Source organism: Saccopteryx leptura, chromosome X (assembly GCF_036850995.1).
Source record: "Saccopteryx leptura isolate mSacLep1 chromosome X, mSacLep1_pri_phased_curated, whole genome shotgun sequence".
NCBI lineage: Eukaryota > Metazoa > Chordata > Mammalia > Chiroptera > Emballonuridae > Saccopteryx > Saccopteryx leptura.
The window spans coordinates 42,979,815-42,994,740 of NC_089516.1; the positions used below are offsets into that span (position 1 = coordinate 42,979,815).

The 14,926-nt window shown below is 40.3% G+C and overlaps 1 protein-coding gene and 1 non-coding gene across 6 annotated transcripts in view; both read right to left on the reverse strand.

The window, feature by feature from the left end:
* Positions 1–1,371: 1,371 nt before the first annotated feature.
* On the reverse strand, positions 1,372–1,535 carry LOC136386687 (U1 spliceosomal RNA). Its single transcript, XR_010748034.1, has one exon. It is a non-coding gene; the product is annotated as a U1 spliceosomal RNA (small nuclear RNA).
* A 1,574-nt stretch (positions 1,536–3,109) lies between these two features.
* The window catches only part of CLCN5 (chloride voltage-gated channel 5), a 216,888-nt gene continuing 205,071 nt past the window's right edge, over positions 3,110–14,926 (reverse strand). For all 5 annotated transcript variants that reach the window (XM_066356249.1, XM_066356250.1, XM_066356251.1 and 2 more), the window contains 5 exons: positions 14,244–14,786; positions 11,525–11,711; positions 9,467–9,865; positions 9,093–9,309; positions 3,110–6,143 (listed from right to left, as the gene is read on the reverse strand). In XM_066356249.1, coding sequence (XP_066212346.1) covers positions 6,053–6,143; positions 9,093–9,309; positions 9,467–9,865; positions 11,525–11,711; positions 14,244–14,786 — 1,437 coding nt within the window. In that variant the 3' untranslated portion in view covers positions 3,110–6,052. The remainder of the gene's footprint in view (positions 6,144–9,092; positions 9,310–9,466; positions 9,866–11,524; positions 11,712–14,243; positions 14,787–14,926) is intronic.

The following is a 14,926-nucleotide window of genomic DNA, read 5'->3' on the forward strand; positions in this document are numbered from 1 at the left end:
AGAAAGAGAGATATGGGGAGGGAGAAAGAATGGGATAGAAGGAGAAAGGAAAGGCAGAGATTTTTTTTTAAACCCTCATAATTTTATACTATCATATGCCTTTCTTTAGGCAAGGCATTCATTCAATGAGTGTGCAAACAGGCTGAAGACCCTTTGGCAGAAACTTAGAGGTAGGAATTTATGGGAGCAGGATTGGGCTGGGTGACCCAATAGGTCCCATCCAAGGAACACAAACTCTGCCCATTTAATACTTTCTTGGGTGATTTGGCAAAATCAGACTACACAGTGGAAAAAACAATTTTTCTCCCTACATCACTTGAAAACTTTGCCAAGATCCAGATGTTTAGAAATGAGACTGTGGCCAGCAAACACTTGGGTCATAACCTAAATTTGCTATTCCAAGAACTTCTCTTGGAGCAATCAAAATGGAAGGAAAGTAAAAATTGAGTGGTCACCACAGGTACACTACACTGATTTCACTTCAAATTTGCACAGCTCCTTGAGTTCTGATCTGAGAAATCCTTACCTTTTTCTTTCTAATATACAATAAGTACATGCTGGGAGGCTAAAAATATAGATTTAAAAATATTTTGCTATCAAAATTCAAGACTATCTACCTAAAGTTCATTATTTAGCAATGGAAGTAGTTGCCCCCCTCCTTCATTAGTAGATGCCTTTTCTTATGTCATCCTTTTCCATAAAAGTAGGCTCACTCAAGTTAAATGCTTTTGTTTGGAAAGCCTGGTCTTGGGAAACCATTTGACATTTTCTTCCCTTCAGGTACATGATCAAGCAGTTTATAAATGCCAGGATGTATGGCTGGCATTCCACCACCTTACCTAAACTTATGTTTTCTTACTAGGGCTTTTCCACTACCATAACTCTCCATTCCCTCTGCAAAGGAAATCCCAGGTATCCTAGCAATCCCAGAGGTGGTTTTAAAAAAATGAAGTGTTTAGGATACTTAATTTAAGATCAGGGCACATACATAGGCATCTTTTTTTTTAATTAAGTGAGAGGCAGGGAGGCAGAGACACAGACTCCCATATATGTCCTGACCAGGATCCACCAGGCAAGCCTCCTACAGGGTGATGCTCTGCCCATCTGAGGCCACTGCTCCGTTGCTCGGCAGCACCTGAGGTGAAGCCATGAAGCCATCCTCAGCACCTAGGGCCAACTTACTCGAACCACTCGAGCTATGGCTATAGAAAGGGGGGAGAGAAAAGGGGAGGCAGAGGGGTGCAGGAGCAGATGGTTGTTTCTCCTGTGTGCCCTGACCGGGAATCAAACCTGGGACTTTCACATGCCGGGCTGATACTCTACTGCTGAGCAAACTGGACAGGGCTGCATCAATTTTTTTTTTTTTTTTTGCAGGGGAGAGCGCGAACGCAGTCCCCCACTACCACAAATTATGCAGTCGAGTTTCCCACATTTGGGGAAATCGCAGGGGTCAGCACATCCAGAGTGCAATGGATAAGCCTCGCCCTGGGAAAACCACCTTTGTGATCATGGTATCTCCCCTGCCAGGTAAGTATGCTGCATCTATTTTTTTTTTTGTATTTTTCTGAAGCTGGAAACGGGGAGAGACAGTCAGACAGACTCCCTCATGCGCCCGACCAGGATCCACCCGGCACGCCCACCAGGGGTGGCGCTCTGCCCACCAGGGGGCAATGCTCTACCCCTCCAGGGCGTCGCTCTTTGCGACCAGAGCCACTCTAGCGCCTGGGGCAGAGGCCAAGGAGCCATCCCCAGCGCCCGGGCCATCTTTGCTCCAATGGAGCCTTGGCTGCGGGAGGGGAAGAGAGAGACAGAGAGGAAGGAGCGGGGATAGAGAAGCAAATGGGGGCTTCTCCTATGTGCCCTGGCCAGGAATCGAACCCGGGTCCCCCACAGGCCAGGCCGATGCTCTACCGCTGAGCCAACCGGCCAGGGCCTGCATCTATTTTTTAAAGGGCTCAATATCTACCGTTTGCTTTTAAAGTCCAAGAATTTTTCTCAGTGCTCTATGCACTGCTATGGGAAATGCTCTCCTGCTTTCTCTGAATTGATGGACTGTCTGCATTTGGCTCTGATCCAATGTAAGTAAATTGATTCTTCACAGTACAATGTGGTCAGTCATCAGTAAATACTTTGGCATTATAAAACACCCTGGCTGTTTCAAATTCGCAATATGGTCTTCACAATAATTTAAAAACTCAGCTTCAAAGATTTCACTCCTTATAATTTTTTTTAAATAGATACTGTGGGGTAACAAGTACATTTTCCTTCTCATCACCCAACAAAACCAACCAAGATCAAGACCCAACGGCGATGGGTGCTTTAAATACTTAAAACATACAGTAACAGTATGCACCATCATGGACTCTATTGCATTCTCAGTTTTTAGAAACACATTTGTTCCCCCCACACCTGAACAGATTCATCAACATGACTGAGAATTATTGTGCAGCCTTAGACCACACTAAGTCTCCACTACTTTATCATTCTCATGTTCAAACACATTTGAAGGCTGGCTACAGAAATTTATACTATGTTCTGCTCTTCCTGTAAATGGTTCAGATTCAGCCACTGGTGCCAAAAACCACTGAACTGCTTTGCAGTTAAATCAGCAAATTATTAGTTTGCTCTGCCAGCGGGCAAATCCAAAGTATTGTCAAGGTCAGATTATCTACTAGAGGATATCTGTTCTGTGGACTATACCACCTCTGTTCCATAGCCAGGCTGAGCCAGAAAAATGCCAGAGCCAGAAAAAAAGAGAGCATCTGAACAAATTTCTAAATACAAAGGATCTCAAAATTAACTATTATTTTGCATTTTCAGTCCCTTGCTTCTTTCCTCCAAAGGTATAACTAAACATCCATTAACTGTTTGGGCTTCTTTAATTTTTTACATTGAATATCCGAAGATACAAAATATAGCAGACTTTTACAAATCTATAGACCTGCACTAAATCTACAGACCTTCACTCCTTTCATGGCTAGATGTCTACCAGATATTTTTCCTTGGAAAATCCTGAAATACTTATGGCATTCTTTTGTAAATCCTTCCCTTGTGTCAGGCAATTTTCTTTTTCTTTTTTAATACCAAAAGAGACTAGTTTCAACTCATATTCATTTTTTAAAATTTTATTTAGAAAATTAAATTTAATGGGGTAACATTGATCAATAAGAGTACATAGGTTACAGGTAAACATTTATATAGCATTTTAAAATCACAGATTATCTAGTCATTTGCCACTGAGGTCTGTGGCCATTTGAGGCTACTGACAGACCTCTCCACATCGGTTTTGTTTGTTGGTTAAGTATGTTCAACTGCTGAATTAGCAACATCAGAAAGAACATTTTCGTTTGCCTCAAGACAAGAAACTCTGAGTGTTATGGTGCTGAGTTAGCAGTCTAGCAGGGAGCTCTAGCCACAATTTGCAAATCTTTGAGCTAAACCATAGTATTAGACATATAATGGATACCATATACTACAGCAACTTCTAGCATATGAGTTACAGAGATTCCTGAGAAGCTGAGGTTAATGAATGAGATTTATCAGGAGTGAGGTATCAAAGGGGTATTATTCTCTAGAGGGCCAATAGGTGCTTAGCATCTAGAAAGTTTACCTTGGCACAGTGTTATCTGATTTCTTGAATTTAGTCTCTGAAGTAGCACCTTAACACTGGCTCATCTGTCTAGAATTAAAAACGGAGCTTAGAAGAAACACAAAAGCAAACTTAGACACCCTCCACATCATTGCTGCATTGCAAAATGCAGCAAAACCTTTCACTGTCATCAAATTCCAGAAATACTAATACTTCCTGTTTTGCAAACTTTAGTTGGGTGGCTAATAAGAAAAAATAGGTAGTGAACCAGAAATATACAGATAAGAACTTTGATTTCTACACACTATACAGGAGTGGTCAGATAAAACAGCCACATTTTATATGAGGACATCAGTGGCAGGAATAAAAGATGTAGATACTAAGTCATGATTATTATACAATACAGCCTAGAGAGTTTGTTTCTTTTTTATTAAAATGCTAAAGTGATATACTTAAAATAAGAAACTCTGGTGACTGCCTTGATATTTTAAAGATAAAAGTAAAAATAAGCCTTGACTACGTAGTTCTGGGAAATAACATAATTTCAGATTTGAAAAAGATAAGAAATAGAGGTCAAAGAAAAAAAATCCTAGAATCTGGGATCAGCAGCTTTTAAAATGAGGTATGAGGTGTTTGGGGACGGCAGGTGGAGCAATGAGAAAGATACACTGAGTGACTGCTGATTCTAGGCCAGAGAAATGAAGAGAAATGCTGGGAACAGACTTGTAAAACGGAAAAGGCTGAACTTGCACCCTTGACAGTTAAGTCTCACTCCTGTGGGCATCAGTGTGGAAACTGACGCATGGCAGCAGTTACTGGACTACAGAGTAAAGCCAATGGCTGTGTGTTACCTCTGGTCCACATGCCATAAAATTACTGAGGCTTGGTCTACAATTTAACTAGCCCTGGGAATTATTTTTGTAATAGGAATGATTAACCATAGAGTGCTCGATCCAAAAAAGAGGACTTAGGACTGAGGAGTGTGAGGGGCAAAGAATGGAGGGGGAACAATTGCACGTGGATAAAACTGTACAAAATGAAACTGGTCAGAATGATGGTGGTGGCTCTGTAATTCCACTAGGTGCCTAGTTAGACTGTGATGTTTTCTACTGCAGTTAAGGTGGTAGGAAATTCAGAGAGGCACCTTTTCAATTAGATACAAGCACCTTTGTTGTCACCAGGCCTTGCCCACATCCCTGGGTCTTAGGATGGTTCTGCATTTTATTTAGAATTCTAAGGAACCTCAAGGGAGTCACAGCTGTCTATTCTGTTCCAATGCCTTGAATATATTTGAAAGTACCCCAAGCCTAAATTCATGTTCACAGGGACAATACTGGCTTGTTCTACATACTTAACACTGGAGGAGGCGTGGGTGTCCAGTTATTTCAGTACTGGTGGTCTTTATGACGGAATGCATGAGAATGCAGACACAGCTCAGAATACTCCCCAGTTTACCAGTATGCAGTCTAGACTTGGTTCCTCTTACTATTCTTACTTATTCCAGAAGCCTAAAGCACCATCATTCATGGAGGTGGCATCTGGGTAAGAAGAGGAGTTGGAACCTCACAAAATTCAAAATTCCTAGTCATCGACTTGACTTAGAACTTCACTAATCATTCATTTGAAGGAAGCTGGAGAAATCATTCCTTGCTACTAACAAATTCATTGTTAAGTCCTTGTCTACTTGCTAAACAAATATCATCTGGAAAATTATGCTTCCTGCAGACAAGGAGAAAGGTCTATAACTTATCTTTGTGGACTTCAAAAGAGTACCAGGAACAAGCAAGCTATAAAATCAACCTCTCTAAATTCATTTAGAGGAGATTAACCAAAGCAGCACTGTCTTATAATCAGATATTAAAATTAACATATACATATACAAACAAACTAATAATGCTAAATATTGTAACAGGAACAAGATGACAATTGAACTGAATTTTCACAGTCTGGAAAACACCATTATTATTTTCCTTCTGGCTTTCTTTTCTAGTTGAAGAGAATTGGAAAAGCAAAGCTCCTTAGTTTACACTTCATCTTCCACCAATGATATATGAGTCAAAAAAAGTGACTTTTTCATGAGTTTCCTGCAAGCTATTGGTCAGGATGGTTGGAATTTTTCTTGCATAGTTTTTAGTGATTGCATATTGGCTAACAATTATGTTTTAAATTTAAAAAAAATACTTAAAAAAGAAAAAGAATTAAACCATAGCAATCTTGTTTACTCTTTCATGAAATCATCCTAAAGCAACATCACAGAAGCCTAACTGCATTTTCTCCTAAAGAGAAGATTACATTTCAGAAATTATTATGTAGTGCAACTGGTTAACTTGTAAGAAAGAGACAACACACTGATATCATTTCACCATCCAAATGTAAGAAATGTGTTTTGGGTACCCAGTTAGTAAAATATATCCATGGTCTGCAATGTCCTTCCTGTTTTGTATCTGGCACAACCCTGCGACTCTAGTTGAAGAGAATTGAATCAGGATCTTGGTTCGCCATCTGGGCTATATGCTTTAACACATCCTTCTTGGTAATGATTCCAAGCAGTCGCCTAAAAGGAAAAACAAAACAACAAAACAAAAATAAATCTGTCATTAAAATAACATTCTCAAAGGTGACACTTTTCTTCCTCAGCTCTTTTCAACTTTGAACACTATCTGCATGTATAGATGAGATCACAGGACTAGGAGACATGTAGTACTGAGCCTGGGGAACAATGCACAGGCCCCTAAACACGCTACTAGCATTTGTACCTCTAGGTCTCAGATCCTGCTATCTCTTCTACTTTAAATATTTTTCCCTGAGCTGTTGTTTGAAAATATCATTTCCCATTTAGTTGGCTGTCTGTTTATTTTGTTGTCAGTTTCTCTTGCTGAACAAATTCTTAGTCTGATGTAGTCCCATTCATTTATCTTTGCCTTCACTTCTCTTGCCTTTGGAGTCAAATTCATAAAATGCTCTTTAAAACCAAGGTCTATGAGTTTAGAACCTATGTTTTCTTCTATGTACTTTATTGTTTCAGGTCTTATATTTAGGTCTTTGATCCATTTTGAATTAATTTTAGTACAAGGGGACAAGCTGCAGTCGAGTTTCATTCCTTTGCATGTGGCTTTCCAGTTTTCCCAGCACCATTTGTTGAAGAGGCTTTCTTTTCTCCATTGTGTGTTGTTGGCCCCTTTATCGAAAATTATTTGACCATATATATGCAGTTTTATTTCTGGACTTTCTATTCTGTTCCATTGGTCTGAGTGTCTATTTTTCTGCCAATACCATGCTGTTTTGATTGTCGTGGCCCTATAATATAGTTTGAAGTCAGGTATTGTAATGCCCCAGCTTCATTCTTTTTGCTTTGGCTATTCGGGGTTTTTTATAGTTCCATATAAATCTGATGATTTTTTGTTCCATTTCTTTAAAAAATGTCATCAGAATTTTGATGGGAATTGCATTAAATTTATAAATTGCTTTGATTAATATGGCCATTTTGATTATATTTATTCTTCCTATCCAAGAACAAGGAATATTTTTCCATCTCATTGTATCTTTTTCGATTTCCCTTAACAATGCTTTGTAGTTTTCATTATATAGGTCCTTTACATTCTTTGTTATGTTTAGCTCAGATAAGGGCCTAATATCCAAAATATACAAAGAACTCATAGAACTCAACAACAAACAAACAAACAATCCAATAAAAAAATGGAAAGAGGACATGAACAGACACTTCTCCCAGGAAGAAATACAAGTGGCCAACAGATATATGAAAAGATGCCCATCTTCGTTAGTTATTAGAGAAATGCAAATCAAAACTTCAGTGAGATACCACCTCACACCTGTTAGATTAGCTATTATCAACAAGACAGGTAATAGCAAATGTTGGAGAGGCTGTGGAGAAAAAGGAACCCTCATTCACTGTTGGTGGGAATGTAAAGTAGTAAAACCATTATGGAAGAAAGTATGGTGGTTCCTCAAAAAACTGAAAATAGAACTACCTTATGACCCAGAAATCCCTCTGCTGGGTATATACCCCCAAAACTCAGAAACATTGATACGTAAAGACACATGCAGCCCCTTGTTCATTGCAGCATTGTTCACAGTGGCCAAGACATGGAAACAACCAAAAAGCTCTTCAATAGAAGACTGGATAAAGAAGATGTGGTTCATATACACTATGGAATACTACTCAGCCATAAGAAATGATGACATCGTATCATTTACAACAAAATGGTGGGATCTTGATAACATTATACGGAGTGAAATAAGTAAATCAGAAAAAAACAAGAACTGCATGATTCCATACATTGGTGGGACATAAAAACGAGACTAAGAGACATGGACAAGAGTGTGGTGGTTACCGGGGAGGGGAGGGAAGGAGGGAGAGGAGAAGGGGGGAGGAGCACAAAGAAAACTAGATAAAGGGTGACGGAGGACAATCTGACTTTGGGTGATGGGTATGCAACATAATTGAATGACAAGAGAACCTGGACATGTTTTCTTTGAATATATGTACCCTGATTTATTGATGTCACCCCATTAAAATTAATAAAAATTTATTTATAAAAAATATTCTTCTCCACATATAGGAATTTTATGTACATATTGCAACCCAATTCAAATGTCCCTCATCCAGAACACCTTCCAGAACCATGCCCTCCTCCCAGCAACATGTTCTGTGCATTTGTCTTATTTGTTGTTGTGCTACACACACTTGTATGTTCTTAGCTTCCCTAAAAAACTGCATATTCCTTGAGGGAAAAGAAGGGTTTTATTCACTTTTGTGTCTTCCCAGAGTCAAGTGGAATATCCTTCTTATATGAAGTAGAGATTCAGTAAATGTTGAATGAATCAGTTAGGGAAAGTCCTCTTCCTTATTTAAATACTACAAGACATCTGCTACACAATTGAGAAATTTTAGAGGGTGAAATTCCTATGTAATGGCTAGATTAACATACCACAATCAGAAAAAAAAATCTACACTTCTCAACTTCCCTTTTCCAATAAAATGCCAATGCTTCCTTTACCAGATAAGAAATATCCCAGAAAGAAAGAGCCTTGGCCTTGGGAGTCAGAAGACTTATGTTTAAAACCTACCTCTATTATATATATTAAGTGGGAGTCCTAGTGTAAATCTTTCAACTTCATTGAAACTTGATTTTCTAATCCTCAAAATATGACAAAGGTATTGTAAGGCCCAAATACTATACATAGTATAATACTTAATACCATTATAATTTCAGTGCTGTCCATTCATAAGAACACAGCTGTTTACTCTGTGGGGAGGAACTGAGTTACAGTGTGTAACCAGCAGTTCACACCTCCCAAACCCATTTTCTTCCCCAAACTCCTTTTCTATTAATTATGACAATAAAAGAAAAACATCCATCTTCACCTCAGAGCTTTAGAAAGGCCTATAAGTGCTACCAGTGTTAATGTGAATTAGGTTCTTCCTTATTTCTCTACAGTCTTTCTCCCACAATCCAATTTGCCTTCACAAAAGAGCTCTCACCCATTGTGCGTAACCAGGCACTGCCTCAGTCCCAGCTTGCGGAAGATATCCACGACAATCTCCATTGGGGTAAGGTCGGTCACAGTGAATGGGCTAAGATCCAGTATGTTCCGAAGCTTTAGGGTGGGTGGAGTGTATGGTGGCATTGGAGGAGAATGCTCAGTGAAATAAATGATGGATGTGCTCACAACTCCATCCTGTTTTTTTCGAGCATTTTCTATTTGAAAAGTGGGGCAAGGAGGGGAGAAAATGGAAAATTAAAGTAATATTTCTGGCTCCTAACTGGTCCCCTCTTCCCCCCATCTTCCCCCCATTTCATGAATATTTATTTATTTCCACAGTGGATTCCATTATCCCTTTTCTGGAATCCTTACCAATTGAAATAATGAGATCTCTTCGGAGGACAAAACCCACAAGCCTTTGGGACTCCCGGGACACCACTACTGGGAAGCCACTGTAAGTGGTTTCACTGATTATGGTCTCTACATCTTCCACAGTCATACTGTCCTGAGTAAGGACAGTTAACAAAGGATCATTTCTCCGGGGTTTCATCACATCCATTGCCAGGGTCTTATGAGCAAACTCTTCTTTGGCTTCAAGAAAGGGGTATCCATTGAGACGGATGTGGGCATCATAGATGCCCTCCCGCCCAAGAGCATCTGCCACCCACTTGCTTGTCATTGCTGCAGCCATCAGAGGCACAATGTATTCCAAGCCACCAGTTAGTTCAAACATTATGACAACAAGAGAAACAGTCATCCGAGTCACCCCACCTGCAAAGAAACAGACACTGGATATTGAAGGCAGGAAAAGTATAGGATTCATTACAATTCATTACAATTATCAGCCTGATAGAAGCCCCATCCAGGAAAAGCTTATTTACCAGAAACATTGCTAAAAGGAGGTCTCATAACTGCACAGAATCCAGCAATGCATTAAAGGTAGTTTATGAGTCTGAGCTCTCAAGATAGCATCTATGAAAGTAGGAGATCCCTTCTTGACTTTTTATTTGTCTGTTGTTCTACCCTACAATATAAAAGTAATTGGGGAATATATCCATAATTTGTGTAACACTGTAGAGACTAGAGGTTCTTTGAGCTGTACAGGCCCATTGTGGAAAATTCAGAAGAATTTTTTTAAAAAAGTATGTAAGAGAAAGTCATCTAAAGTTCACTGTCTAGAAATAAGCAAAGGAAAAAATTTTAATGACTTATTCAAGTTGTTTACTATGCAAAAACATGTTTTTATATAGTAAAGCTCATATTATATATTTAATTCCCCACATGCTTCCCAACACACCCACACAAACTTTTTGTTGGAAATATTTTGTATAGTATTACAAATTATTTAACACTGTATTTAAAGATGTTAAATATCAATATTACATTCAATGGTTGTGTAGTGTATCATTACATAAATGTACCATAATTTATTTAACAAGTCCATTACTGTGCACATTTAGGTTGACTCCATTTTTTTTTTTTTTTTTTGCTATTATAAATAGTACCAGGATGAACATTCTTATGCCAATATCTTTGTCTAAATTTCTGATAATTTCCTCAGTATGATGGAATCTGAGAGTAGAATTACTCTCAAAGGGGAGGAATGTTGATATATGGTAAATAATGCTTTCTTTTTTTAAGTATTTAGCAAATATGGCACTGGCCGGTTTGCTCAGTGGATAGAGGTATCCGCCCAGCATGCAGACGTCCTAGGTTTGGTCTCTGGTCAGGGCACACATGAGAAGTGACCATCTGCTTTTCTTTCCTTTTCTCTTCCCCTTCTCTCTCTTTTCCCCTCTCACAGCCAGTGACTCAATTGGTTCGAGCATCGGCCCCAGGTGCTGAGGATAGCTCAGTTGGTATGAGCATCAGCCTCAAGCACTGAGGATAGTTCGGTTGATTCAAGCATCAACCGCAGACAGGGGTTGCCAGGTGGATCCCAGTCAGGGCACATGCTGGAGTCTGTCTATCTCCCCTCTTCTCACTTAAAAAAAAAGTATTTAGCAAGTATTTAATAAAGGAGTATGCTATTTCAGACAATAGGGGAACCTACTTTAGATAAAGCAGTCCGAGAAGAACTCTCTAAGGAAAAACATTTCACAGAAAATTTGAAGGCTAAAAAAAGCAACCAACTATGCTATAGCTATGGGAAGAGCCTTCCTAGAAAAGGGGACAGCAAGTATAAGGAGCAAGGCAGAGGACCAGGCTTGCTATATCTGAAAAAACTCAGGGTGGGGTGGTATGGTTTTACAAACCAATGTCATCCCAATAAATTCAATTAAAAAATACTTCTTAAAGCACTTGAAAAGTAGCAAACCCAACAGGAAATAGTTACTTTAAAAATCTGCAGTCAATTGTGTATAGTATCACTCTTCTTTATTATGTCACTTGGGTAGCAACTTCTTTGAAATCAATGCAAACATTACTCACCTAAGCAGGCTGCAGCCCCTACCATTGCATAAAGGCCAGGAGTGATGCAATCAGCTCCTTGGCTACACCAGCTACTGAAGATGGCCCAGTCATGGTGATAAACAGCCAATTGTTCCATTCCTACTCCTAAAAGCCGACCTGCTATAGCACCAACAGCCATGCTAGGAATAAAGAGGCCAGAAGGGATCTGCAAAGAGAAAGCAATAGATGGTTAGTGAGAAATAATGGGATTGCCTGGTATATGTAAGGGCTACAGGACTGATCCTCTGCAAAGCTAACAGGCCAATGACAATATAACTATGCACTATGCTAGGAAGTGGCTGTAAAGATTTGTGTAACACTACGGGGGCTAGAGGTTCTCTGGGATGTGCAAGCAAGTAGGACTGCAAAGAAGCTTACCCTGATTCAGGGTCCATCAGGCCAGAGCCTGAACTCTCCAGACCAACACAGAACTGTAGGCAGAAATTAAGCTTTTCCCAAAGAAAAAGGAAAATAGATGGAGTTTCTTGTATATGCAGAAATTTTCCTCAATTGTGAATTCTTATCAAAAATAATTATCCTTGACTGACTACCTATTACGTTTTATTGTGGATGCTCTAAAGATAACATTTCTGGAGGCAGGTGATACTAATCCCAAACCACAAAGAACCTAAGGTTCAGAATGGTTAAGGAACTTACCCAAGGCCAAGATTTAGTGAATACTGGTGCTGGGGTTTAAATGTAATACTCATAACCAGTCTCATAAATTGGATCTTAACCTATTGCTCACACAAAAGTAATGGCACATGAGCTTTCAGTTTATTTTGTAACAATACAAAGAATGATTAAATGGTTAATTATTTTAAATGAGGTAGTGACTATGGCTGCATGTCTCTCCAGAAAAGGAACGCTTTTCTGTCTCCCCACTCTTTTTTGACTCCTATGATACTAAAGTGAATTCTCAATTTTCTGATCTAAGAGAGGAACATGATAACAAAGATCATCAAAACAGCAGATTATTTTTAAACAGCTTGTGTTTGATTTTTGGAATACATTTGAATCTGGTGGGTCTGATGGTCTAAAAATTCACTTTAAATAAAAGAGTGAAGCCCTGGCCGGTTGGCTCAGCGGTAGAGCGTCGGCCTGGCGTGCGGGGGACCCGGGTTCGATTCCTGGCCAGGGCACATAGGAGAAGCGCCCATTTGCTTCTCCACCCCCCCTCCTTCCTCTCTGTCTCTCTCTTCCCCTCCCGCAGCCGAGGCTCCATTGGAGCAAAGATGGCCCGGGCGCTGGGGATGGCTCCTTGGCCTCTGCCCCAGGCGCTAGAGTGGCTCTGGTTGTGGCGGGGCGACACACCGGAGGGGCAGAACATCGCCCCTTGCTGGGCAGAGCGTCGCCCCCTGGTGGGCATGCCGGGTGGATCCCGGTCGGGCGCATGTGGGAGTCTGTCTGTCTCTCCCCGTTTCCAGCTTCAGAAAAAAAAAAAAAGAGTGAAGCCACAGGTGAACATTAACCCAAGAGGCACTGCAAAACTTTTGGGGGTGTTGAGGAGAAATGACAGTATAAACTCTGAGATTTCAGTACTGCCTGAACTCAATTCCTGTCTCTAATTCCTTGGTTTGATTTTCCACTTCCCTAGAGAAGAGAAGGAAAGAACTTGGTAGTAGGATGATAAAGAAGAGACACAAACAAAAACCAGGAAGGAGGAAAATACCTTAAAAATTATCTTTTCTGGTTTCTTCTGAAACATGGAAATAATAATGGGTACTAAAAGTAAAACTTGCTGGTGTGATGTCTCCTTTTGACAATTTACCTATTAATTTAGGATCACCTGTGAAGTTCTTGATAATTAGATGTTGATACCAAATGTAAACAATATACTTAGATATGTATTGGTTTAAAACATATGAAATTGCTAAAATGGTTGAATATTGGCAATTTCATTTGGTTCAACCTAAACTTTGCTTTATTTGTAAATTCTAAAGCCACCTATCAGGAGCAATACTATGTTGGCCAGATATTGTTTTAACACACAATGCAAAGGAATAAACACCTCATCATTCTTTTTGAGGGGCAAAATATTTTTTCAACTAAAAAGAAGACAACAGAGCCCTGGCCGGTTGGCTCAGTGGTAGAGCGTTGGCCTGGTGTGCAAGAGTCCTGGGTTCGATTCCCCGCCAGGACACACAGGAGGAGTACCCATCTGCTTCTCCACCCCTCCCCCTTTCCTTCCTCTCTGTCTCTCTCTTCCCCTCCCGCAGCCAAGGCTCCATTGGAGCAAAGTTTGCCCGGGCGCTGGGGATGGCTCTACGGCCTCTGCCTCAGGCGCTAGAATGGCTCTGGTCGTGGCGTAGCAGCGCCCCAGAGGGGCAGAGCATCACCCCCTGGTGGGCATGCCAGGTGAATCCCGGTCGGGCGCATGTGGGAGTCTGTCTGACTGCCTCCCCGTTTCCAGCTTCAGAAAAATAAAAATAAATAAATAAATAAATAAATAAATAAGACAACATTTCTACTTAAAATCTCAGCACTGAGGTTTGCATTTGGCTTAAAACTAGGCATGGACAATTTTAGATAGAGGTACAACTATCTAAGAAGTTATGTGTATATATGGGGAAAAAAGGGTCTTTGAGACTTAAGAATAAAATTGGGTGAAGTTGGAAGCGTCACAAGAGCTATAAGGATTGCCCTCCAAACCTAGAGCCATGCATACATCCAGCAAGTACCAAAAGAATCTTCTTACCTTCATGCCAAAGGTAAATATGGTAATGACAATTTTCATTATGAGTGTCAAAGCCAGCTGCCACATGGCACTGTGGACTCCCGCAGCAGCAGGTCTGTCAGGCAGTTCATCCCCCTTGCTTGTGTTGGTAAAGTTTTCATAACCACAGAGCTTGGAGGAATCCAGGAGACCACAATCATTAAACAGTTCAGAAATGAGCTCACTTGTGCTCATTCGGGTATATTCATTGGGGAAAGCGAGGATGGCAGTGATGGCTGTTACAACAAGTACTTCTATGACAGGATACTTGCCCAACTGGGTGGTCTTACGCTTCCGACACCAGGCAATATTTGTGCGAATAAATAAAGCTCCCCACAGACCACCAAATATGCCCAGTAGAATGAATGGCACAAGCTCAAAGAGATGCCATGGGGTGTGAAACTCCACGTAAAACAGAACTAGACGGCTGTTCCCAAATGGATTGATGGAGCGTAGAGTGAACGCTGCCACCAAGGCAGCAAAGAACGAACGCCACAATGTTTTGAGGGGGAAATAGTAGCTGACCTATAAGAAAGAAGGTGAAAAAGCAAACATAGTCAATATGCAGAAACTGTTTCGAAAGAAAAGTTGGTGCTACAGGAATTAGGAAGTGAAAATAAAAACTGCCAAGAGAGAGATCTCTGGTCACAAGATAAAGCACTGAG